The sequence below is a fragment of the Urocampus carinirostris genome, chromosome 5 (genome assembly GCF_059441175.1).
Source record: "Urocampus carinirostris isolate Australia breed hairy pipefish chromosome 5, RoL_Ucar_1.0, whole genome shotgun sequence".
NCBI classification, from domain to species: domain Eukaryota; kingdom Metazoa; phylum Chordata; class Actinopteri; order Syngnathiformes; family Syngnathidae; genus Urocampus; species Urocampus carinirostris.
The window spans coordinates 15,835,688-15,861,592 of record NC_142353.1 but is presented as its reverse complement, the minus strand read 5'-3'; the positions used below and the strand labels follow the sequence as shown (position 1 = coordinate 15,861,592).

At 41.2% G+C, this 25,905-nt stretch overlaps 1 protein-coding gene and 1 long non-coding RNA gene across 4 annotated transcripts in view; one reads left to right on the top strand and one right to left on the bottom strand.

The window, feature by feature from the left end:
• Positions 1–796: 796 nt before the first annotated feature.
• Positions 797–25,905, top strand: part of LOC148365570 (transforming acidic coiled-coil-containing protein 1-like) — a 39,924-nt gene continuing 14,815 nt past the window's right edge. Inside the window, exons 1-3 of one of the 3 annotated variants that reach the window (XM_088335949.1) lie at positions 797–1,194; positions 17,041–17,132; positions 25,522–25,870. In XM_088335949.1, the coding sequence (XP_088192075.1) occupies positions 1,142–1,194; positions 17,041–17,132; positions 25,522–25,870 (494 nt within the window). In that variant the 5' untranslated portion in view covers positions 797–1,141. Of the gene's footprint in view, positions 1,195–10,583; positions 11,233–17,040; positions 17,133–17,892; positions 17,964–25,521; positions 25,871–25,905 lie in introns of those variants that run through there. The other 2 variants (XM_088335948.1, XM_088335950.1) reach the window with 2 other exon arrangements.
• LOC148365571 (uncharacterized) lies at positions 8,578–10,449 on the bottom strand. The gene is made up of 2 exons (XR_015850492.1): positions 10,051–10,449; positions 8,578–9,799 (listed from the first exon to the last, which is right to left on the bottom strand). It is a non-coding gene; the product is annotated as an uncharacterized LOC148365571 (long non-coding RNA).

Sequence of the window (25,905 nt, the reverse complement as noted above, 5' to 3'; positions counted from 1 at the left end):
CGAGACATACCTAATTGGTATAATGGCGGCGCCCTCTGTTGGCTGCGGCTGCATCGACTCGCTACAACGGGTCAGGTGTATCGACATTTCGTTCTGTGTACATTGTTACAAAGAATGACAATACAAAGGAAATTATTATTATTATTATTATTGTACTCAAAAATACACCTTTTTTATTGAGTTATGAGAAAACAACTAGCTAGCAAGGAACCAAGGGGTCAAAGTACTGAAAAAAGAAAAAGGAAGATTTGTGACAGGAAGACAACCTGCAGGGAAATCAAAACAAGCGACAACAGAAAGACCTAGAGAGACCGAGAGACCGACCTTGTTAGAACTGGTTTGTGCTTTTAAGTACTCAACAAAGAAACAAACGCAGATTTTCTTTAAAAATGCAGGAAAAAATTAAAAACTTAAAGCGATGAAATACATGTTGGGACTACAAATAAGACTCCAACGCTATTTTTCCCTAACACAAAAGGGGATCAAATTTAATGATGAAATCAGAGAGATCAAATAAGAACTAAAAGCTTTGGCGGAAATAAAAAGCAAAGGCAGAATGTCCCTTTCACTTTATCTCCAGAAACCTTGTTAGAATATGATATAATGAAATTGTGAATGTGTTTAATTGGTGTTAAAAGTATCAATAAAATTGGTCCCCCCCCCCCAAAAAAAAAAAAAAAAATCCGTTGGACTACACAATCCAGCAACATCTAGCGGTGAAATAATACTCACTGTCGCTTGATGTATACATGCAAGTTCTTTTGTCATAGGTTGAGTTAGCCTTTAAACTCCAAAGAAGAAGTTTCCATTTGCAGGTATCCGTATACCTAAATACATCCCAAAACATTAACCTGCCTTAACTGAATATCAACAATAGAAAAGTGTGTTTTCCTTTTGGGGACAATGGCGATGGCACCCGCCCCCTGCCTTTCTCCGGAATGACTTTAGTCTGACGCAGCGAGAAAGGAAAAACAGAATAAGGATAGGAAGATAAGAGAGTGTGAAGAGGCGGGACAATTACTTCAAGGTTTCGTGATTCGAAATAACCGAACTAGGAAATCCAACGACTCGAATTCATCGGGGAGAGGTGACTTCAAAAATCTGATCTGGGGAGTACCAAAGAGACTTGATATCCCATGCAATGGGGGGATCCTTCAGCCAGCCAGAGCATTCACCTCGCAAGAAAAACAGCATGTAAGCGTCCCCGTTGCTTTCTTATTGCCTTATTTTATTTTGTGAGTTTGATGAGGATGCGCGAAATGGCTGAGTCACGTTAGGATGCTGTTGCGAGAACAGATGTCTGCTCGCTGCAATGCCATGTTTTCGTCACCTGACACGAACAGAACTGGAACCGATTCAACGTTCGTCTTTTTAGCGTCACGCCGTTTAAATTAAATAAACAGTGATTCTCTTTTCGAACAGTACTGACGGCCTCTATTGTTCTGTGTACGTTTATATGTATTTGTAATTGTTAAACGGCTTTGATGGGGGTTCTACTTTGTAAATCACCAATCCAGTTGTCGTTAATCCTTCATAACGAACAGCGAGTGTTTTCTTATGCAGCATGGTTAAAAGTGCTTGTAATAATTCTGTGACATGAATTAATGCGTATTTTACTCACATACAAGAATTTTCCATTTGGGTTACCCGTGGCGAATCAGACATTGAATTATATCCTTGAAATCTTAATAGAATTAGAAATGATTTTAATATAATTAAAAACAACATTGTAAAATTGTTTACGACAGGATTAGAATTACGTTGCCACGATAAACACATATTAACAACGTAGAGAGAAAAAAAGATGGAGAAGAAAGTCATGATAAATAGGCAAAAAAGATTTACACGTTAGTACCCCAGTATCCGTTCAACATCGCGGTTATCTAGGTTTATGCACCAAGCTTTGACACAATGATCAAAAAACTGAGGACACTTTCATGCCCAGGTTCAAGACATCATAGACAAAGCACCAAAGAAAATGTCATCATCCTCCAAGGTGACTTTAATGCCCATACTGATGTAAATGGTCATAGAGACTGGAAAAAAGATTTGGAACAATCTAACCCCGAAACCAATGATAGAGGACAAAGGCTTCTTGAATTTGCTAGCTACAACAACTTGGTCCTGGCAAAACACTTTTGGCAACCGCAATGGAAACTGATATTATACTTGTAAATTATAACACCTAATGAAAGCATGTAAATGCTGAAAAGAAGGGGGCCTAGTACTGAACCCTGCAGAATGCCACTAAAGGGCTCAGATGTCATTTCACAATATTTAACACAGGGTGTTCTATCTGAAAGGTAGTATCTGAACCATGAGAGACCAATCTATTTTTCCAGCCGAAAGTGGACATGGCACCACCTGGTGGAATCCACCACCTGATCCTATGTTTCAAAAGTGGAATCAGTGGTATGGTCATGACACAAGCTCATCAGGACTAGCGAAGATTATTTTCCAGGGCAAAGTCCACAATGTGGCAGGAGGAGAGGAAGACTGAAAAAGAAATGGGCGACAATATCAAAGAATGGACTGGTGCCAACTTTGCCATGACCCAAAAACAGGCTAGGAACTGTTAGCAGTGGAAAAAGCTGTCCAGAGTTGTAAGCTTGGTGGTGCCCCGACAGCCCAGTCAGACAGGAGCTCTGTGAACCCCAGGGCAGAAGAGGAAGACAGAAAAAAACTGGTCGAAAGGTGGAAGGTTTCCTCAAAAAGTCAAAGGTTAATATTTTCTCTATTAGGTATGTGTTGACAATGCCCACATGATTTCAAAGAGCACTTACGCTTTTTTTTCCCACTGCGCCTTTCTGCTTTTATCTTACTTTTATCAACGCTGTTTTGAGCGGAACACATTAGGTTGAGGAATGTGTGCTTGAGGAGTGCTGGAGAATAAAGTCATGCTCGTCCCCCCCCATTTCAATTTGTCAGTGTAGCATAAAAATGTGTAGAGTAATAATTGATCGTGAGCAAACACTAACTTTGCACGTCTGCACCAAACTAGTATTTTTATGTTTGGTTATCTATTGTTCATGTTGTCAATTAATTAACAAATCAAATCAAACAAAGCATGTTTCCAATTCCCATATTCTAAATAGAAGCTCACATTTTAAATTGCCATTGTAGTAAAAACATAATAAATAAAAATCACTGGTGTCTAGATGAAACCATTTACTCCAAGATACAGTAGTCACTTTTAACCCTAAAACTATCAATAATTTTAAAATAACATGTAAATAATAATAGCACCCATGCATGGATCGAGCTTTATTAAAGTTCTTTCAAAATTATGAAATTAACAAATTCTAATGTATCAAATGCTGACATCAGTTTCAATTTAATTCAAAAATAATCATTTTTATATCGCAAATGCCCCTAAGAAAGGCAACTATTTACTGTTGAAACATCCTGAGGATTATGAGATTTTCTAATCTGAAGAAATGCAAAAAAAAAATCAATGATAAAAATAGCTAGTGATATTTTGATACTTGTTTAGTTAACAATGAAATGATGCCATCTAAGAAGGCTTTGTGTAGTTGACATTGACAAAGTTGGCATGTAAAATATTGCATCAATCCATGTATGCTCTATTTACTTCCTGTTATTCCAGGTTGAGCAACCACCGGGGTAACTCATAAAATTTGCCTAAATTATCTGCTCATCTCCATTTGTACAGTATATAATATCAAGTTCTGATCTGACCCAGATCCACATCTTTCTTCATGAAAATGTGTGGCCTAAAATGCTCTTCCAACTTAAAAGCAAGAAAACAAAAAAAAAAATCACAATTTGATAAGCATGATAGTAGAGTTCTGCATGTTTTTGGTCTACTTGTGTCACGGTTGCTCATTGACCTCACTTAGGCCTGCTCGTTTGGCGCCAGCTGCTGCTCGTTGCCTGATTGGCTTCCCTCTTATTTAAACTCAGTGCTCTCATTCACTCCTTGTCAATCCGTCAACGAACCTCTGCTTTTGGAAGACGTATATTTTGACTCTGTCCGGTATCCTACTTGTGTATCCGGTATCAACCCCGTCTGTCACGTCCAGTCCGATATCTTGCTCCTGTATCCGGTATCAATCCCGTCTGTCCCGTCCTGTCCGGTATCCTGCTCTAGTATCCAGTATCCGGTATCGATCCCATCTGTCCCGTCCTGTCCGGTATCTAATAATAATAATAATAATAATAATTTCCTTGTATTGTCATTCTGTGTAACAATGTACACAGAACGAAATGTCGATTGCACCTGACCCGTTGTAGCGAGCCGATGCAGCCGCAGCCATCTAGCTCCAGTATCAGGTATCAATCCGGTCTGTCTCGTCCTGTCAGGTATCTTGCTTGTGTAACCTGCATCCGGCATCGATCCCGTCTGTCCTGTCCTGTCCGGTATCTTGGTATTTTATCTAGTTTCCAGTATCGATCCCGTCCGTCCTGTCCTGTCCAGTATCTTTCTCGTGTATCAGGTATCGATCCCGTTTGTTCCGTCCTTTCCGGTATCTGCTCGTGTCTCCTGTATCTGGTATCGATCCCGTCTGTCCTGTCCGGTTTCATTCTCGTCTGCCTCTGACTGCCTGTTTTCCCGTGCCTGACGTCTCTGTCTCACTTCTTACCCACGATCGCCAAATCACTGGCGTTTGTGTTCACGCACATGATTCCCCATTTCCGTAAAATAAAGCTTGTGTGAAAACGTTACGCGTCTGGGTCCTCCGGCAGTTCGGGTTCTGAAAACTTGGATAAATGTAGGGAAAAAACATGAATATTGATCATTTAATGGAACGTTTTCAAGATCGGTGCTATCCAATATGCAAAAAAATATTTCTTTTTTGACTTAATTCAAAAGAAGAAGAGGTGTTCCATCCTGTAAGACGAAAACCAGGACTTAAGTACTTTGTGCATGCATGTGTGCACAAAAAACATACTTTATTGTGTGTATTAATTGTCACAGCTAACATAAGGTTCATTGATCCCTTTTCCAAGTGTGGCAGGTAAATTGACTTTAGCTCGAAGCCAGGAATTTTCCCTTGAAAAAAATGCTTTTGTTTTTGATAGATTTTAATACACTTTAGCCACATGAGACTTTATCAATTGCGAACTCACAACTGCCTTAGGAAACCCACTGACAAAAGCATTTCAACTAATATGAAATATATTCTGAATCATTTCATATTCATGCCTGCACTTCAAATGCTTAGCCGCTAGATGACAGTAATTCCTGTTAGTGATCACATCTTGCCATACATTCTCTGTACTGCTTCCTTACCAGGTATCTCATCTCATCTCATCTCATTAGCCATACCGCTTATCCTCATTAGGGTCGCGGGGCCTTACCAGGTATATTTAACTATATTTTATATTCACAATATTGTCTAGTGTTTATTTAAACGTTAGAGTAATTAGATCAAATTCTGTATTCCTTCTTTAATGATAAAGGTATAAAGCTTGGTTTAGTTAATGTTTTAGGGATATAGGTTCAAAGTGGTGATGTTTGAAAATAAAAATAATCCAAAAGGGTACATTTGTAACTATGAAACCAGGGCTGGCACTATGAACTATATGGGCCAAGATTACTTACAAGAAAAAAATGTAAAATGATAGTAATAAGTAACCTGTTTTCTGTGAGATGAACAGTCTGACATGTCTGATACTAATTTTCTGAGGACACACACACTAAGATAATGAATCACATTGATTTAGTGAATTGCATATAAGTCATTCCTTCTCATATTTTTAGCTCATAATAAGCACACTTGCTGCAGTCAGTCACTGTCTAATTAACAATTAGGGATAGGCATTCTTGCTGGGTTACAGCCAACTGCTCGTAAATCCATCGCAATGGCGCCATGTTCGGTATCTAGTTAATGTCGTGGAAAATTGCATTGTTGGCTGGCTGCAAAAAATATCTTACGCATTGCCGGGCTGCTACATGCACTGCTGTAGCAGACTTTGCATTAAAAAAAGGAGTATTTGTTGGTAAAAAATGATTTTCTGCTTTCTGTGGTTATAAGCCAAGTGGGTTGGAAGTCAAATGTTACCTGTGCACGTGATCGCCTTTGCCTAATTTCTGTTCCTTGTCTCATTAGCTGCACCGCTTATCCTCAGTAGGGTCGCGGGGGTGCTGGAGCCCATCCCAGCAATCATCGGGCAGTGGGCAGGGGACCCTGAACTGGTTGCCAGCCCATCGCAGGGCACACAGGGACAGACAATTTGGACCGGCCAATCCAACTGAATAGCATGTCTTTGAATGTGGGAGGAAACCGGAGTGCCCGGAGAAAACCCACGCAAGCACGGGGAGAACATACAAACTCCGCACAGGAAGTCCGGTAGCTGGATTTGAACCCACACAGTCGGTTCCCAAGACCTTAGAACAGTGCCGCACACGCGTGTCTGTTCCTTTGGATTATACTATATGTAGAGTACACACAATAATAAAAAAAATATTTAGAAGCGTGTTTTAGGACACCCAAGATCGCAGTACACGGAATATAGAACAGTCATATCAATAAAAACAAAACAGAAAATTACATTTTAATAATACAATATGAATGTTTTTTTTACTGATTTACATAGGAGCTGTTTTGCTGTCGCCTACATTTAAACATTTATTTATGTATTTTTTTTTGTTTTCAAGCTCAAAAGGGAGCAGGAGAGTCCATTATGTTTGCTGTGTATGTTAACTGAAATGAAATGAAATGATCTGCATTTATATAGCGCTTTTCAAGTCAATGACTTCCCAAAGCGCTTTACATTGTGCTTCACATTTCCCAATAGCGGCCGTGATCTGTGCAGCCATGTAAGGCGCTAACCTGCTTATCGGGGGTAATTGGGGGTTCAATGTCTTACCCAAGGACACTTTGACATGTAACACGGACAAGCCGGGATTCGAACTGGGATCCCTTAATCCTAAAACGATCGCTACCTCCTGAGCTACTGCCGCCCCAAACTGTTGGGTTTGTGTGTCTAGAGTCACGTGTAGAGCTCCAAAGCATATCTACATTGCCAGGCAGTAAATGAGGGATTTTTGTGAGGGTTCCTAGTTTCAATACACTCCTTTTTAAAGATGTCCTGTATAACTGTAGCAACAAACGAAACAAAACAATCAACAATTTAGTGAATGCTCATTGAGATATTTAGCTCTCCTCTTGTTATTCCTCCAAGCACACGTTCCATCTGGCCTAGTTTCTGTTGATGCGAACATGTGAAAGACGCCACTTATATAAGTGATCCACAATCTGCGAGAGAGCAGGCAGGAGAGTTTTTCTCAACGTGATGCTCTGTTATTGTTGAATTTAGGTTTGCTTTATGACATGTTCGGGGTCTGCCCTACATAAGACAATAGACCCTCTGTGGCTGCGTTCACACATCACTGAAAATCTAAAGGACCTCATTAGCAGATCAGAAAGGCGGCGCTAGGAAAAATTAGAGCAGTAGGAAACATGCAAATAGTGACAGTAAAACTAATATTTTATTTGTATTTGCATTTCGACGCGATACCATTTAAATGTATTTCTGGAAAAACTGCTGGGTCAGCTAAACCAAAAGGGTTGAGTTAGTTTTGTCTTTGCATTTTACCTCTAGATTGTTTGCTTGTGAAAGATCGTGATCACGGCCAAACTTGCTTTGGTCTAGGAGAGTAGAATGTCTTTCTGGGAAACTCAGTTAACGAAACAAAAAATGCCAAGTCACCTTTTTGTCAGTTTTTACTTCAGATTTCTTGGCATTTCTAACATCTAGGCCTCCGACGTGGTGCCCCTAACTCTTCTTGCACTATCGGCACTATGGTAAAATACTATACGTAGCCAATTACAATACAACTTTATTTATATCTGTACATTCAAGGAAACTGTGGGGGTCAGATGCATCGACATTTCGTTCTGTATACACGTGTACTAGAATGACAATAAAGTAGATCTGAATCTGAATCTGAATCTAAGGACAGCTGAGCTGTCTGTGGACAGGTTATGAAAATAGCTCACCAGTGCTGTGTCATTGAGATTTTCTAGTAAGATGTTACTTTTAGTAGTTGACTGAGTCTATTTAACCTTACTTCCAATAATCAACCTGGTAATATTTTGGTCGCAACATAGTAATAATTGGATAAGTTGTTATAGAAACGCATATCAAACTGGGTGCCCTTTGCGCTAATTAGTGACAAAAAGTATCCTTTGGTTTTGAAAAGGTTGGAGGACCCTGATCCAGGGTGACCTACCTGACTACCTTTAAAATATGTTGCTGATATTAATGTGGTTCTGGTCTCTGAGAGTGGAATGTCCTTCTTGAAAATAATGCTAAATCAACAAAACCAAAAATGCTGAGTCAGCTTTTTGGGGCATTGTACACGTTTAGAGTAACCTACTTGACTGCCTGTGAAAGATAATGGTCATTTCTTTGCCCTTTTTTTGGTTGGACAGACACACAAATTAGAGGTATTATAAAATTATCAAGCCCATCCCGACCCGGCTCAGAGTAGAAAAGCCCGAACCAGCTCGAGTCCGACCAATTACCTTGATCTGAGAGACCGGGCCCGAAGTAAACCCAAAGTGCCAAAGTGCACCATCAAATTTCTTGAATGAAAGTATTGTGTAGTTAAAACCAGAGATAGTAGAGTTTATTCGAATTAAAATAAACAAATGACCGGCAAAACCAAAACGACTTCAAGTAATCACAATTTTTTAAAGAAATCCAAAATGCTTCACTTCTGTGGCTTTGTCTTCAAGATAGTAAAATCCATGTGCCATACACTCTTCACTGTTTCTGCGTTTGGTCATGTTCAACATTTGTAAACACACTTCATTGGTCTTTTTCTGTGGTGTGAAATGGCTTTTTTCAACTCTCATTTGCAGGAAATTACCGCCATATACTGCCTAAATGACCCTTAGTTATTTGAAAACAGGTCAGCGACCCACTTTTGGGTGCCGACCCACCTGTTGAGAAACACTGATCTAAGCAGAATTCGTAACCGAGAGCCATATTAGTACTGACACTGGTACCATTTTTTTTTACTCTCACTATTGAGATGGGAGCAACATGGATGGGCGCTTTACTAAAAAAAAAACAAAAAAAAAAAACAGTAATTTTCAAATGAAGTTACCAGTTACTTCATTTGAAAAGTAACTTAGTTAGTCCCCACCCTCCCCCGAGAGTGCTAACACCAAAAAGTAGCGGGTTACTCTGAAAGTAACTATCTAGTTACGAATTACTGTATATACTTGCACAGAAGCCGACCATCTAAAACTGATTTAAAATTATAAAAGAGTTAGAAGAAACTGTGTACACCAACCAACCTGTGGAAGCATTTAACCCGTCATATGCCTTGCCTTGTGCAATCTTGTGAGCTTGCAAACAAACACTTCTTTCGCAAAATTTGGGCGGTCAATAAATGATTTTAACAAATAATCGATTGACCAATTGAATTGAAGTGGCGAGTTTCTCCAAATATGGTCATGAACTGTGGGTCATGATCTTAAGAACAATATCCTGGATCCAAGCGAAGCGACTGAAATGAGTTTCCTCCATAGGGTGGCTGGGCTCTTCCTTAGGCATAAGGTGAGAAGCTCAGTCATCCGGGAGGGACTCAGTTTAGAGCCGCTGCTCCTCCGCATTGAGAGGAGGCAGTTGACGTGGCTGGGGCATCTGATAAGGATACCGTCCTTGGGAGGTGTTCAGGGTGGGACACTGCCAGGACAGCCCCAGGACATGCTGGACAGACTATGCCTCTCAGCTGGCCGGGGAATGCCTCGGGATCCCGTCGGATGAGCTTGTTGAAGTGGCTTGGGATAGGAAGGTTTGGGCTTCCCTGCTCAGGCTGCTGCGGCGTGAATAGACAATGAATAGATGGAGGCGAGTTTATCCTTTTTCTAAACTCGTTTAGTCTTTTTGAAGCACCATGTTTTTAGATCATTATATCAGGAGAATTTATTAAAAAACGTTTTAGTTATTCTGGAGGGTTGTCTATCTCAATGAGGAAACATTCTTTAACCTCACACTATGCTTGAGATGGCACCGCCATAACTACAGTATATGCAGTTGTACTTTGTAAACAAATATAAACATGCTCACCTTCGAAGGAGGTTGCTGGCAGATCGAGGGTTGTATGTGCTAAAGTGAAGATGCAGGAGTATCCAGCAAGCATGTAATTCATTATATTAAATGAATAACTAGCGGATTAAAGCACCATGAGGTAACAACAACAGTTTATTAATTTTGGCTTACTGCACTAAAGTAATTGCATTGATGATATATCTGTGTATCTTTTGTTATTTCCCTTGCAAGATCCATTGTAGCCTGGTTATCTGGAAGGGGGATTACCTCATTTGTTAAGGTTTCTTCATTTTCCTCATACTGAGGTTTCTAAATTTTTTCCTTGGCCTCATGTTGGTTTCAGATCAGGATATCGTGTCATATTGGTTTGTGCAGCCCTTTGAAACATTTTGTAATTAACTGCTATACAAATAAACATTTCTTTGTAGACAGCAATGTCCTTTTTCGATGTTTTCATTGGTGATGACATCACAGTGTCATCATTGCTTTTCTGTTTTCGATGTCATCTTTCATCAGTTTGTTGAAAGGTCTTAACATAATGCCCTTCAATGTATTCTAAGCTATAAAAACATTATAGCACAACATTTGTCTCCTTGCAATACAAGACTCGAACAAAGTTGCTTGACAAAACGTTTTTCCCGCCCTGTTTGGTTGTCTGTCCCGAAGTAACCCGAGCCGGTTGTTGCGTGGCCTCAAAAACAGCAATATTTGCTTCTAGTCCTTGACAAGAAGGGAGGAGGCGCCAGTAGGAAGGGAGAGTCTGACTCTGAGGAAGTCATGCAAACATGAGGCAGCAGCACAGCAAGCTTCGTCTGTTGGACCAGCTGATCGTTCCTCCTTTTGAAAGGAGGGAAGGCGGCAAGGGGAGGAGTGAGTTCTGATGCTCCACCGATCTGAGACGAAGAGCAATAATCCACGGCAGAAACAGCAGCTGCAGCGGGGAAAGAAATGTTTCCTCTCTAGAGGATGGGAAAATTGAGAAAGTGTCAACTATGGTTTTAGAAGCCTCCTAATTCGAAAGAGGAAGAAAGCAATTGAGGAGAAGGACAAACACAAGAAAACAGAAGCCTCTTTTTGGGGAGTTGCTGTTTATTTACGACTTTGCGTAGTGATGTCGTGGTTGTCGCCGGTCCAGTGGGCCAAATGGACGTGGTCTGCAGTGACGGGGGATTCGGGAAATGTCGAGCTTGAGGATGACAAGTAAGAGGCTCACACTTATGACAAGACAGCAAAAATAGAGGCTACAGGTGGGCCCGTCTAGGAAGTCTCGTATAAACTGTTAATTTGATACCTAAACCATCTTTACACCTAGACACGCACACACATATGGTGTTCTTACCTTGGCCACCACTTTTTTGACCTGTTGCTCTTTTGTAGGCATTACAGGTCCCATTGAACAAAAACAAACAGGCTCAGAGACAATTTATTCCTAGGGCAATCACCACCCTTAAACAAGCGTGCAAAACTGTGAAAATACATAGCTTGCTAGTTGCATTGAAAATGTAAACTCGTATAATATTTCTCGACATACAGTGTTACCTCTACTTACGAATTTAATTAGTTCTGGGAGTAGCTTCCTGACCTGACAACTTCTGGAAGGACTAGGACATAGTAGTTCAATTAAAAATCAAACTTATGCAAGCACAGGTCACTTTCATCTTCCTCTCTCTCTAAGATTGCGAGACATCGACTCTCACAGCAAAACTGGAAAAGAAAATCCAGGCCTTGGTGATGCGATGCTACAGGAAACTTGTAGGCATCAGCTATTTAGCCCATGTGACAAACGAAACGGTGCGCAACACATTGGACCCTACCAAGAACTGTTGACAACTTTGCGCAGTTGGAAACTTCAGTGGTATCGTCACATCACAAGTTTATCTGTATGAGCAAGATAATTATCCAGGGCACAGGCCAAGGTGGCAGGAGAAGAGGAAGACCTAAAAAGAACTGGGGCGACAACATTAAGGAATGGACTGTTACCAACTTTGCCAAAACTCAAGAACATGCTAGGTACTGTCAATAGTAGAAAAGGCTATTCAGAGTTCTGTCCTCATTGGTGCCCTGAGAACCTATGCAGTTAAGGGATCCATGATAGGTGAACTCTTTGAAAAACCGATCCAATGATGTCTGCTTTTGCAGTCTTTGACAATCGATCAGAAATGCTTGAGGGTGATGTTGCGAAAGCTCAACGCGTCAAAACTTTTTCAGGGTGATTACTTTCCACAAATTCCGTGACCTATTGGAATTTTGCTGAAATGACTTTGATTTGGGCTAATTAAATGACGGCTGCGTGTTGTTCTAAACCCTCCTCCTCCGCGCCTGTGAACTCCAAACTGTGTTGGTGACACGAAAAGCATGCTGGAAGAATGCATGAGCACTGGTAGATAGGCAGATTTGAAGCAATAGCCAATTTGTTGATGTGAATTTTACCCCTGGGCCTTCACTCCAGTCTGAAGTAGTGATGTGTTGCTTAGCGATGGAGTTTCGGTTGAGTTGAAAATGCCATTAAATGTTAGAAGCAAAAAAACAAACTCAGAGAGCAAATGGTGTGCTTTCCTTAACTTACAACTTTACCCAGACATCCATGTTTCACCCAAAATTGGATGATAAGACCTGCATTGTCATCAGCTCACTTCCCACGACTACCATTTTAAAATCTGATAAGGCATTCGTTGACTGACACCTGCGTCCGTGAGGTAACACAATGCCAGTGCGAGCTGCGCTCCATTACTTGCATCTGTTGTCTCATCCACCACAACAAAGACGAACGGTGCTTTATTAACTTCCCATCTGATCTTTTCCCCCATAACTTCAGCAATAGCGGTGATCATGTGTTTTTGTCTTTTGTGTGACACCCCACTACAAGCTTTACATTTCGTTCTGTGTACATTGTTACAAAAGAATGACAATACAAAGGAAATTATTATTATTATTATTATTATTATTAGTGGACAGCTGGTTATGTAAATCAATTTCTCTCTCAGCAATAAGGGAAAGAAGCTCCATTTATTTCCCTTTGTATGATTTACTACTCGTAGTTTGTGGGCTGAATGTGGCGGACAAAACATTTTCGCTGTCGCCATTTTTTAACGATGTCCAGCTTTTCTCAAAAGGTCTGTCTCGAAAGTGATTTTGACAGGTTATCTGTGACCAAATCCATTTTTTTACCTCCTTGTGCGTTGACAAAAACGCTATGAAATCTACACAATATACTGTATTTGCTCGTGCAGCAGGTTAATGGCAGGCGTTTGGCATAATTGTTTTGGTGAATTGCCACCCCTTGCTTTGTGAAAGTGATCACGTTTCTCTACGGCTTCCAGCAGGCTGATTTAAACCAAGTTAAAGTTTGATTCGCCGGACCAACAACAAAACCCCAGCAATGGTATGCTGCAGGGATGCCTGCACATACAATATCAAGGGCACCTGGGAATATTCGTAAAGCTAGCAACAAATAATCCTGAAATGTGATTAAAGGCCTAAATATGAAAGCACACGCTTTGAAGCTATAAAAGGAAGCTGACAGACAATCACTGTTTATAATTTCTGTCTTTGTTAGGCAAAGCAAGAAACATCATCAATGATAAATTAACAGGTATTAATTGACAAAATATAAACAAAATTAGTTAATAAATTACTCACCTGGTCAACCTGGAAGGGGGATTACCTCATGTGCAGTCCCTTCTCAAGGTTTCCTCATTTTCCTCATGCTGAGGTTTTTGAGTTTTTCCTTGCCTTCATGTAGGTTTTAGATCAGGGGATGGTGTTATAATAGTCTGTAGTCTGCAATAGTCTGTGGTGTGTGCAGCCCTTTGAGACTTCTTGGGATTAAGGGCCATACTAATAAATATGACTTACTTGACTTGGCATGATTCTGATATTTTAAGGCCAGCAGAGAAGGCCTTGCTGGCCCTCACCGCCCGCCACTGTGTCTAATTTATGAATTTAGCTGTACGAAAATATAAAACTTCATTAATTCTTTTTTTCACTACTATCTTGAATTTGGTCATCCCACACATTTTTTAAAAATATTGCCTGTCTTCAGAACCTTTTAAAATACCTAGTAATTTGGAGGTGCATGCTTTTGGCTTTCTAACTTTATATTTGAAATAATTAAAACCTGTAATAGCATAGTTACATCATAGTAATAACATAAGTTGTTATTTTAGAAGTGCTAATCAGCAACAAAAAGTTGTTCTCAGCTTCAAAATAATAATAATAATAATAATTTCCTTGTATTGTCATTCTGTGTAACAATGTACACAGAACGAAATGTCGATTGCACCGTTGGTAACTCCTGTTTTAAATTTATTGTTTTGTTTAGCCCAACTTGCAACCTTTTATCCAAAGAATTCCCTTTTCCATCTTGACTCTAGGTCTTCACACTTAGTTTTGTGTTACCAATTTGAAACACAATTTAACAGTCTACCTCTGTTACTATCTGTGTGAAAAATAGGCATACTGAATCTCAATTTAGTTGCAGAAAGTTGGGGGATGGTTAAGAGGCAACCATAGTTTCCAATCCCTTTTTATTTTTTCCATCCCCTAGCTTGTTTCTAAGTAACCATCCAAGATTGCAAGCCAAGGGGCCATCACTGGGATGTGTGTGGGTTGTAAAGCAAGTACGTAAATGTGTGTGTTGGATCTAAGGGTAGGAAGGTCATGTATATATTAGGGTTAGTTGGGAATGGTGCAAGCTGGTATCAAATGGGCTGTGGTTGGTTTTTGGCTCCAGCAGATCTGTCTTTTACGTTTTTTCCATATGAGTGCTGGCGTTTTGATGTACTATTATGCGTGGGCATACAAGCGTTCCCACATTAAATCTCTCACACATGTTGACTCCATTTCTAAACTCAGGAGGAAATCATTTTGGCCTCGCTCTTGAGGTAGCAGAACGGCTGTAAAGTGTAGTGTGTTTTTGTAAAGTGCAGAGACATGTGTCTTTGTTGAAGGACAAAGGATGCAGGTGGTCCGCTCAGACCCTTGACTTGACTTCCTCACCTTCCCCTTCCTCTGACTTCAGTTGCAAATGAAATCATGTGTTTCCTTTAAATGACCCTATTTTTTGGTTCATTATTAAGAAACCGCAGAAGCCAAGAGCAGACGAACACTATTTACAGTATATCCCTAGCATTAATAAAAAACTGCATTTATTCTGTTTGTACACTGTAAATTCAGATTTTTGTTTTAGTTCTGTGGACCCCAAAAATTCAGCAGTAGGCAAGGGCGTTTATTTGGCATGCGCGGAGGTGACGTGTCCCTACCAATATTGAAAAATAATTGTTTTGTGCCCGCTGATATTATGTGATCACTTAATAAAAAATCAAATCAATTGACGTGTTGTCAACCCAGCAGTGCAAAAAAGGTTAATTCACATTCTCTGCAGAAGCGCTAATGAATTTGACCATTGCGATTGGCTGTGCCTTTTCTGTGTATTACGTGAGACTTATGTTTGTTCATGATTCGGTCCCTACCAAAGAAAATCCCAAATAGGTTGAGAGAACTGTGCATGACAATACATGAAAATGTAATCAATTGCTTGACTCTTAAAGATGGGGTGCGTCGTTTGAAGTATCCTTAAAAAGTTGATAATTAAATATTTTCTCCTTTAAGTATTTGTTAACAATGCCCAACTGAGTTCAAAGAGCCCTTATCCTTTATTTTTTTTACTGCTCCTTTTAGAGCCTTTCGAGACGGAACACATTTAGTTCGTGGAAGGTGGCTGGCGGGAGTGATGGTTAGTAAAGAAATGCGCAGGTTTTCGTCTAATTTCTATTTGGCAGTGCAGCAAGAAAGTGGTGGAAGTAAGAAAAGGCCTACCTCAAGTAGTGTCCAAATGCCAACCCAAACCCCAAGAATGATGAAAAAAATGAAGGTTTATTTGTGTGCATCTAAGAAATTCACATACTTGCATGTGCATCACGAATGAGCTGACTAAGGCTTTCATTATGACATAAGCATAAGACGGCGGTAGGGAGTAACAAAGTTCAGAATTCCATAGAGCTCCCTTAAGAACACAAAAAAATCCCATGAAGCTTCACAAAATTTCACATGTGTATCTTAACAAAATAATTGACTCATTATTTGGGGAATTTAGGGTGTTAACCCATGATTTTCAGCGTACAGTGGCACTCTGTCATCATGGCGGCGCCCTGTTCGGCTGTGGCTGCATCGGCTTGCAACGGTTTTTTTACACGTCGGCCATAAGATCCAGTCTTTGACTCAGTTTTGATGGCGCACAAAGTCGGCTCGAACTGCAGATTAAGATACGATCGCAGTTTTTTTTGCTGGATATGCGATCATCCAGACATCAAGCGCTCGGTGTTTATTAGCCACGGACTGCTATGTCAACAAGACCCAGCGGCCTACAAAGCAGCGAAGCAGAGTGGCAAGACAGCGGCGTGACCGCCGAACGAGGACATCAAGCGCTCGGTGCTACGACCACTCGACATCAAGCGCTCGGTGCTATGACCACTCGGGAGTGTTTATTAGCCACGGACTGCTATGTCAACAAGACCCAGCGGCCTACAAAGCAGCGAAGCAGAGTGGCAAGACAGCGGCGTGACGAGAAAGCGGGCCGGGCTAACAGCTAGGCTAAAGGCTAACCCCTCTAACATCCATTTTGCTCTCCAACGTTCGCTCTCTGGACAATAAACTGGACCATTTAACAACTGGAAGTGGTATCGAACCGCGAGATGACGAACTGCTGCGCTAAAATTCTGACGAAGACATGGTTAATCTTATCTATCCCGGCTGACGTTCAAAGAACCTGTGCGGGTCAGATGTATCGACATTTCGTTCTGTATACACGTGTACACGAATGACAATAAAGTGAATCTGAATCTGAATCAAAACAGTACACACTACTTGGCTATGTATATTTTTAAATGAGGAAATGTTTTTAACTGTACTTTGTCTTGCAAAGAATGTTTCAGAGGATTTATTTTGTACTTCTCATTGTATGACCCGAAACTGGGTTGAGTTGACTATAAGCATTTCTTTCTCCTATAGTTCTGACTCCGAAGGGACCTATGAGACCCCAGAGGCAGAATCTCCGGGTGTCGTGAAACTGCTGAGTCAGCTGGACAATGCCACATGCACAGGTAATTTAGTCAGATGCCTTCAGTTCACGTTACCAGGCATAGCACTTTCACTAAAAAGTTTGATTAAATACAGTTCCGTATTGTGCAACCTACTAAATCAATCCCCAAAAACGTTAGTACTGTATTATGTAACAAAAGATTATTTAAAAAAAATGGAAATCTCTTGTGAAAGTAAAAAAATTGACGTTTGTGGGCCATACAATCTTTTCCATAGTATGTTAGTCAATTCAATAAAATGCGAATAATAATTTAGCTTTGACGGAAACTTAGCAAATTGTAACTTGATTCAGATTTTGGACATGTTTGATAATGATTTGCAACAAAACTTGCGACATTAGTCTAGATGTTAGTGAGGAAACTCACATAATTGAACGATGTTTTAAAACAATATATACCGTAAATTCCGGACTATAAGCCGCTACTTTTTTCCCAAACTTTCAACCCTGCGGCTTATCCAGTGATGCGGCCAATTTATGTAATTTTTCTATTGGCCGCCAGCGACGCACAAGTACAAAAGGTAAGATTTAGACTGCAACTTCTTAGTTTGTGCACAAATTAATTTAGCGTAGAGATATTCTCATCATGCAAATTGTACAAAGAAAGGCACATGACGCAACTTTCAAGCCAAATGCAACCGAGCACAGAAGGAAACAGAGCTACCTCACGTAAACTTAGCTTTGCGAGCGTGATGCTAGCTTGTTTATGAGTAAGGGAGCGTGGGACGACGTCTAAATGACAAAGTCTCTTTCCCATATTCAAGGAAGACGACCTTGAAGAGGTCATTTATAAGGAGGGAGATGAAGACTGTTTGCCGTACTTACTACAAGTACGGTATGTTTTCTTAACAGAGCTGTTTACTGTGTTGCGAGCGTGTTCCTAGTAGCGTTTTGCTACTCTTCACAGGCACGGTTTGGGATGAAAGTTATAATATTATTATTAAAGCTTTGAAAACTCTCTCGGTGTACCGTCTTTCTTTGTAAATATGTGTAACCATGTATAATATGTATTTGCAACTGTATATTTTTGTAATGTATCTATTTTAGAAACTTATTCTGATATGTTTTGTACGAGCAAATGAAAAAGAAGTGGTGGGGCAAACGCGGGCTGACGGGAAGTGGAGTAAAGGTGAGACGTGTTTGTGGACGCGGCGGACAATAGTGGATATATATTTTTCCCACCCTTACCTTTGGAAATATACACTTTTTTCCTTGGATTACTTTCAACGGGCACCTGGACTCTGCAGGTCTGCATTAAATCTTAAGTACCGGTATCATTTTCCATTCGTTTTGCTGGCTGTGTATTTTGGATTATGGGTATGGGCTAATTTGGATTATGGGTATGGGCTAATTTCGTGTTTGAATTGTGTTTCTTCAATGTGGGCGCATGCGGCTAATATACTGGTGCGGCTTGTGTATGTACAAAATCGGTTTTCCTCACGAAATGTGGTGGGTGCGGCTTATAATCAGGTGCGCTCTATAGTCCGGAATTTACGGTAGTTCATAAATACTGTACGTCATAATGTTGCTGGCATTTGAAAAAAAAAAAACCTCACACATTGTTTTTATATGTTTACAATCTAAATCTCCCATCAATGGTTTATAAAAAGGTTACTTAAAGGGAAAATGTGTAATATATAACCACTCAATGTCGGTGTAGAGTGTAGTGCAAAATACAATGCGTGCTAAAAGCAAGCACAAGGAAGAACATAAAGTATGGAGACTAAAAGTGACAAAACGCATACATTTTATTTATACTTTTTGTACCCAGCAAGATGGTCTACAATCACGTCAGCTCCCTTTAGGTGAGGCTCATGTTATGTATAATACATTCTAATTTCTTGACCTAAGTGTATTTTAAAAACTGCAGGTTTTTATGATATTTTATGATATTTAATTTTATTTATTTTTACTTTTTTTGTATTTCTATTGTTTCAATCAATATTGTTTCAATGACGTTTTTTTTACAACCAGGAGGCACGGTATGATACACACTGTCCCTTTAAAGAGTAATTTTGTATAAATCTGTCAATATTAAATCGTTAACCTAATGCGAAAATGGCGTTACTGACAATAATTGTTATTTGAGAAGAAGGCTAAAGACTGTTACATTTTGAAAACAATAATTGCACTTAATGAGTCTTATTCTTTGAAATCATCAATTACTTAGTATTGATAATAATAATAATAATAATGCATTTTATTTAAAAGCGCCTTTCAGGCCACCCAAGGACACTGTACAAACAATGAAAGAAAAAAAATACAATTTAAAAAGTTGTAAACGAAATAATAAATAAAAACAAGACATAAAATCATAAAAACATAAGAAATGGAGAAGCTATGTGTTGTAGGCAGTCCTGAACAGGTGTGTTTTTAGACGGGACTTAAAAGTGGAGAGAGGTGTGCAGTTTTGGAGGTCCGGAGGTAGATTGTTCCAAAGCTTGGGAGCAGCGCGACTGAAGGCTCTGGCTCCCATGGTGCTCAGATGGGCAGGGGGCACTGACAGTCGGAGGGAGGACGAGGATCTGAGGGAGCGAGTGGGGACGTGCACCTGGAGAAGGTCGGATAGGTAAGGAGGAGCCAGGTTGTGAATGGCCATATATGTATATAAGATGAGTTTGTAGCTGATGCGATGCTGAACAGGAAGCCAGTGTAGCTGTTGGAGAACGGGGGTGATGTGCTGCTGGGAAGATGTTTTTGTGATGATGCGAGCAGAGGCGTTTTGAACCAGCTGAATTTTATGGAGGGACTTTTGGGGAAGGCCGAAGAGGAGAGCATTGCAGTAGTCAAGGCGGGATGTGACAAGACTGTGGACGAGAATAGCAGTAGTGCGGGGGGTGAGGGAAGGGCGGAGTCTGGTAATATTGCGGAGGTGGAAATAAGCAGTGCGGGTGATGGTGTTGATATGTGAGTGGAAGGTAAGCATGCTATCCAGGATGACACCCAGACTCTTGACCTGGGGGGAGGGGGACACTAAGGAGCTGTCGATGTTGAGAGAGAAGTTGTTTACTTTGGATAAAGTGGATTTGGTGCCAAGAAGGAGGAATTCTGTTTTATTGGCATTTAATTTAAGAAAGTTTGTTGTGAACCATGTTTTGAGTTCGGAAAGGCAAGAGGTGAGGGAGGGAGGTGGGAGTATGGAGTTTGGATTGCAGGAGAGGTAGAGTTGGGTGTCATCAGCAAAGCAGTGAAAGTGGATATTAAATTTGCGGAGGATATGACCAAGAGGCAAGAGGTAGACGATGAAGAGAAGAGGACCTAAGACAGATCCCTGGGGTACACCTGTGGTGACTAGGGAGGGCTTTGAGGTGAAGGATTTCAGCTGGACAAACTGAGTGCGGCCAGTGAGATAGGAATGGAACCAACTGAGGGGAGTATGGGTGAGACCAATGGAGGAGAGTCTATTGAGGAGGATAGGGTGAGAGATTGTGTCGAAGGCGGCGCTCAAGTCTAGGAGGATGAGGATGGAGACTAAACCGGAGTCGGATGCTATGAGGAGATCATTTACAATACGGATTAGGGCAGTCTCTGTGCTGTGGCGGGGGCGGAAACCAGACTGAAAGGGCTCATAGAGAGAGTGGAGGGACAGGTGCGAGTGGAGTTGAGCAGCAACAGTTTTTTCAAGGATTTTTGAAATAAATGGAAGGTTGGAGATGGGGCGGAGGTTGTCGAAGTTGTTGGGGTCAGCACCATGTTTTTTAAGTGTAGGAGTAACAGCAGCGGTTTTGAAAAGTGATGGGACAATACCAGAAGAGAGTGAGGAGTGAATAATGGCAGATATGAGAGGAAGCAGGGAAGGGAGGCAGGATTTAACAAGGGATGAAGGGAGGGGATCGAGCTGGCAAGTGGTGGGCTTGGGTTTGAGTATGAGGTTGGATAATTCAGCAGTCGTGGGTGGAGCAAAACTGGAGAAGAAGTGACAAGGAGAAGGAAATTCAGATGGGGAGGGAGCAGACAGGTTTTGATGGAGTTGGTGATGAATCTTAAGGATTTTGTGATTGAAGTACTCCATTATGGAGTTGCAGGTTGCTGTGGAGTACAGGTGGAGGGGGAGAGAATTTGGTGGCTGGAGGATTTTGTTCATGACAGAGAAGAGAGTTCTTGAATTTCCTTCGTTGGAAAGGATGAGGCCGGAGTAGTAGCTGGATTTGGTTTGTGCAATTTGGTCCTTGTATTTAGCAGTATGGGTAGTGTACATGTCCTTATGGATGGTGAGGCCGGTTTTCTTATAGAGTCGCTCAAGTTGGCGGTTCTTTGATTTCATTGACCGAAGAGCGGGTGTAAACCAGGGGGCAGATGTGGAGAATGAGGCAGTCCTGGTTTTCAGGGGGGCAAGAGAATTTAGAATATTTGTGAGGCAGGTATTGTAGTGAGTGGTAAGCTCATCCGGGCTTGAAAGAGCTTCTGGGGGTGGGGAACGGTCAATAATGGAGCAGAGGGTGTCAATGTTGATATTTTTGGTATTACGAAAAGAAATGAGACGGGAGGTTTTGACAGTAGAGAGACAGAGTACGGTGTTAAAAGTGAGGAGGACATGATCAGATTCAGGAAAAACGTTGGAAGTGGGCTTGGAAGTAGAGAGGCCAGAGCAGCAAACCAAGTCCAATGTGTGGCCTTTAATGTGGGTGGGGAAGTCAATAAGGCTGTGTATCCCGAGACTCTCCAGGCAGGATGTGAAGTCTCTGGTGAGTGGCAGGTTGGGGTTGTCCATGTGAATATTGAAATCTCCTAATAAAATTAAATTTGGCGAGAGAGTGGATAAATGTGTAATTAAGCTGGAGAATTCATTGATAAAATCACTATGTGGCTTTGGGGGGCGATAAATTGAAGCAATAATGGTTGGCGTGGGTCCGGGGAGCTTAAACACCAGACATTCAAAGGAAGTCGATGAAGTGATGTGATACCACATAATGAGTTTCTCAAAACAACCGCTTATTAGCGAATAATAAATTAAAACATTTTCCATGCGATATTGTCCTTACTGTTCTATTTACAGTAAAATATTGGATTTCAAAATGATGCGTATCTCAGTATGGCCATTATCGCATACTAGGGTATGTAACTAGATAAGGCCATTATGGCATGCCAACAGCTAATTTATGGAATGTCTAATATTAATAATTCCAATATTAAAAAGTTAATAGAAATTTGAAAAACTGAAAAAGTCTTCCTACCTCCCATGCGTAAGCCCAAAAAGTCTTAAATAATTCAGTAGTACTATTTTTGCATTGGTTAATGAAATTTACGAGTGATATAAACAATATTGAAAAATATTGGGGGCAAGTGACCAACCACACTACTGCTACTACCAGAGATATTTTTCCATCCATCTAAAACAGATAATTTTGGAGATTCCCATGACTGTCACCATGTAGACTTCACATACCTTCACATACGTCATAAATATCTTTTACCAGTCCATATCAAAGTACACACATGCCAACATACCCATGCACACCATGTGCAATCTACAAGCACGTATGGACGAACAATTATTCACTCTTGAAGTCCCACTTGTAGCTAATTTAGTCTTCCGTGATTCAAGCCAGCGTGTTTTGCAGTGTGGGAGGAAGCTGTATGACTGTATAAAGGCAGTGCTATGGTATTCAGATTCAGATTCAGATTCAGATCTACTTTATTGTCATTCTAGTACACGTGTATACAGAACGAAATGTCGATACATCTGACCCGCAGTTTCCTTGAATGTACAGATATAAGTAAAAGTTGTATTGTATTATGGCTACGTATAGTATTTTACCATAGTGCCGATAGTGCAAGAGGAGTAGCTAACCAGATGAGTAAAATGGGCAGTCAGGTTAACAAGTCAGGTAAACAGTAACATTAACACTGTAACAATAACGCTGTAAGTACAATAGTGCAGATAGCAAATGTGCAAGGAGTGGCAAGCTATAAAGAACTGCCAGTAGTGCAAAAAGTCAGATTAGCAGCCGTTTAGATTTAGGTTAACTATATGTTAGATTGACCATTTAACAGTCTAATGGCCAGGGGGACTAGACTACTGCGGAACCTGGTGGTCCTGCACCGCACACTGCAGTACCTCTTCCCAGAGGCTAGCAGAGTGAACTGTCCATGATGGGGGTGAGAGGGGTCCCCGATAATGTTCTTAGCATGGGATAGGCAGCGCTTCTGGCCAATGTCCTGAATGGAGGGAAGTGTAGTCCCGATTATTTTCTCTGCTGTCCTCGTTACCCTCCTCACACTACCCCAGTCGGTAGCGCTGCAGCCTCCACACCACACAGAGATACAGCTGGTCAGGATACTCTCTATGGTGCCCCTGTAGAATGCGATGAGGGAAGGTCGGGGCCGGTGGGCTCTCCTCATCCCCCGCAGGAAGTACAGGCGCTGCTGTGCCCTCTTAACCAGTGATGCAGTGTTCACGGACCAGGTGAGTTTGTTTGTAATGTGCACCCCTAGGAACTTGATACTGCTGACAACCTCCACAGCCTTGTTGTTGATGCAAAGTGGGGCATGGTTGGGCTGGTTTTTCCTAAAGTCGACAATGATCTCTTTAGTTTTGTCAACATTCAGGACCAGGCTGTTGTCCCTGCACCAGCCCACCAACTGCTCCACCTCCTCTCTGTAGGCCAGAACTGAACTTAGATATGATCGTAGACTTGTGGCTTTGAGGCACACATGAACAATGTTTTTTCTTCCTGGGCTGAAGTTGTACCAAAACCTGGCCTTGATACTCTGATTCTGACAACAACCTAACCCACCCCCACATCCAGTAGAGGTTCGGGGTTCCCGGATCTTTTAACCACCTGGTTCGTAGGTTACCACTTCCTGTGGTATGTCTTGGAAAAGTACAGCTTGGCGGGGCCCACTTCTCCAGGCCGTGTTTTAGAGAAGGGGTTTGCTCCCCTAAGTGAAAGAGATAATACTGGTTTCCATGGTTACCAGTAGCAGAAGAAGTCTCCTGATCCGGCTCAGATACAGAACCTTTACCATCCTGTAGCAGTTGTTTTTCTGTGTAAAGCCCCATTACACTCTTCAGAGATAAGCCTAGTCTTGGCATTGACCGGCACTGTGTGACAATACTAATATTAGATCCTAAATCACTGGGGAAAATGTAATTCATTCCAAAATTTAGTGTGGCCGGGTCAGGGGTCCGTCTCCCTCAGTGCCAGTGTGTCCAGCTGCCCTTGCTCACTAAACCCAGGCGCTTACACGACATGCTGTACCGTTGGGCATCTCTCCTCTAAGCCAGGAGGACAAGTCACCACATTGATGAATAAAGTAAAGAAATACGAGTGCACTATACTTAGTCCAATGCCTTCTGGGGTTGGATGTGATTATACAGATGGAATCAATAGAGAACCTTTACATTCGTTTTTTGTTTTTTACTGTTTCCTTAAATTAGTTTAGAAAGGGCTGTAAAAGGCTAGCATTGCTGTTGTTGCTGGCCGCGGGGCGCTATGAACTCTGCATGACTGGGTGTGGCGACTTTACAGCTGTTCCCTCTCAAAGCCCCGATTCTAGGTTCCACTTTAATTTGCACATTGAGGAACTAACAACTGTGAGATACAAAATTAATGCCATCGTTTTTGGTGGTACTTGGTGCTCATGTGTCAAGGGAGCTGTGTGGGTGTTTTCACCAGAGTGTGTTTTGCGTATGAGAAGTATTACTCAACCGAGCTGGCCCTCTGTGGTCGTTAACTTTACTGTTAACAGGATGTAAAGTCTATATATAAGGGAGGAAGCCTGCAGCCGTTTTAAGGAGGAAGGAGGGTAAGCACTTAATGGTTAAATGCCCTAATACAAAAAATTCATTGCTGGCCTGTGGACACATTTGTGATTTTCAAAATGTTTACTGAAACTTCTCTGTCAAAAAACAAATAATTTTCTTTCTGATTTTTGTACCCAGCAAGATGCTGTACAATTATGCCATTTAGGTGAGGCTCCGTTAAGGTTATCAATTCAATTTTAAATATTTACAAAAATAATAATGTTTCATTTGGAGCATTTTCCACCCTTAAAGCCAAGGAAAATAAAAGTCACTGAGGTGCTATTTGAGGTAATACAAATAATGGTTGGTTGGATCCCTTAGGGTAGAGGCACCATTTCCTATGGTGTGTCTTGGGCAAGTACAGCCTGGTTGCACCCATCCATCTCATGGCCAAAATGTGTTTCCACCTGGTCTTGTCCCCAGTCTCCTTTCATTTTCCACATGTATTGCTGAGGTATCGGATTCGAGTCTATGTATCGGCAGATATTGAAATTAATCATTTTTCCCTCCTGGTCCCATCTTCCAACTCAATTGAGTTGCATCTGTTTTTTTTGTTGTGTTGAGTACTTTGGGATTTACAAAAAGGGCTTTGACACCCCTAGTGTAGAACATTTTATGCACAAATCTCTTTCTCTTTCTGTTACAGATGACTTTGTCGAGAAGAATTTAATCCCGGATGAGGTGGATACCCTAAACAACCTTACCAACTCATCCCCACAAAACAACAGCTTTGGTCTGGTCCAAAACCTTAATCTGACCTTGACACCCAAAACTCCATCCCAGTCCAAGACGGCAACACAAGCGCAAAGACCTCCGTCCCTGCCAGTTCACTCCCCACTCAACACTCCCGACCCTTCAGAAGTGGACGACGAGGCGCCGCCCATCTGCAATTCCAGTCCTGACTCGAACCTGATACCCAACCCCACCCCCTCTGATCACGATGTGCTCAACGGCAATGCAAAATCCAATTCCTTGGATGAGGGAGGTGTGATCACGTGAGTAAAGAAGGGAAATGTTCACTTTGTACAAA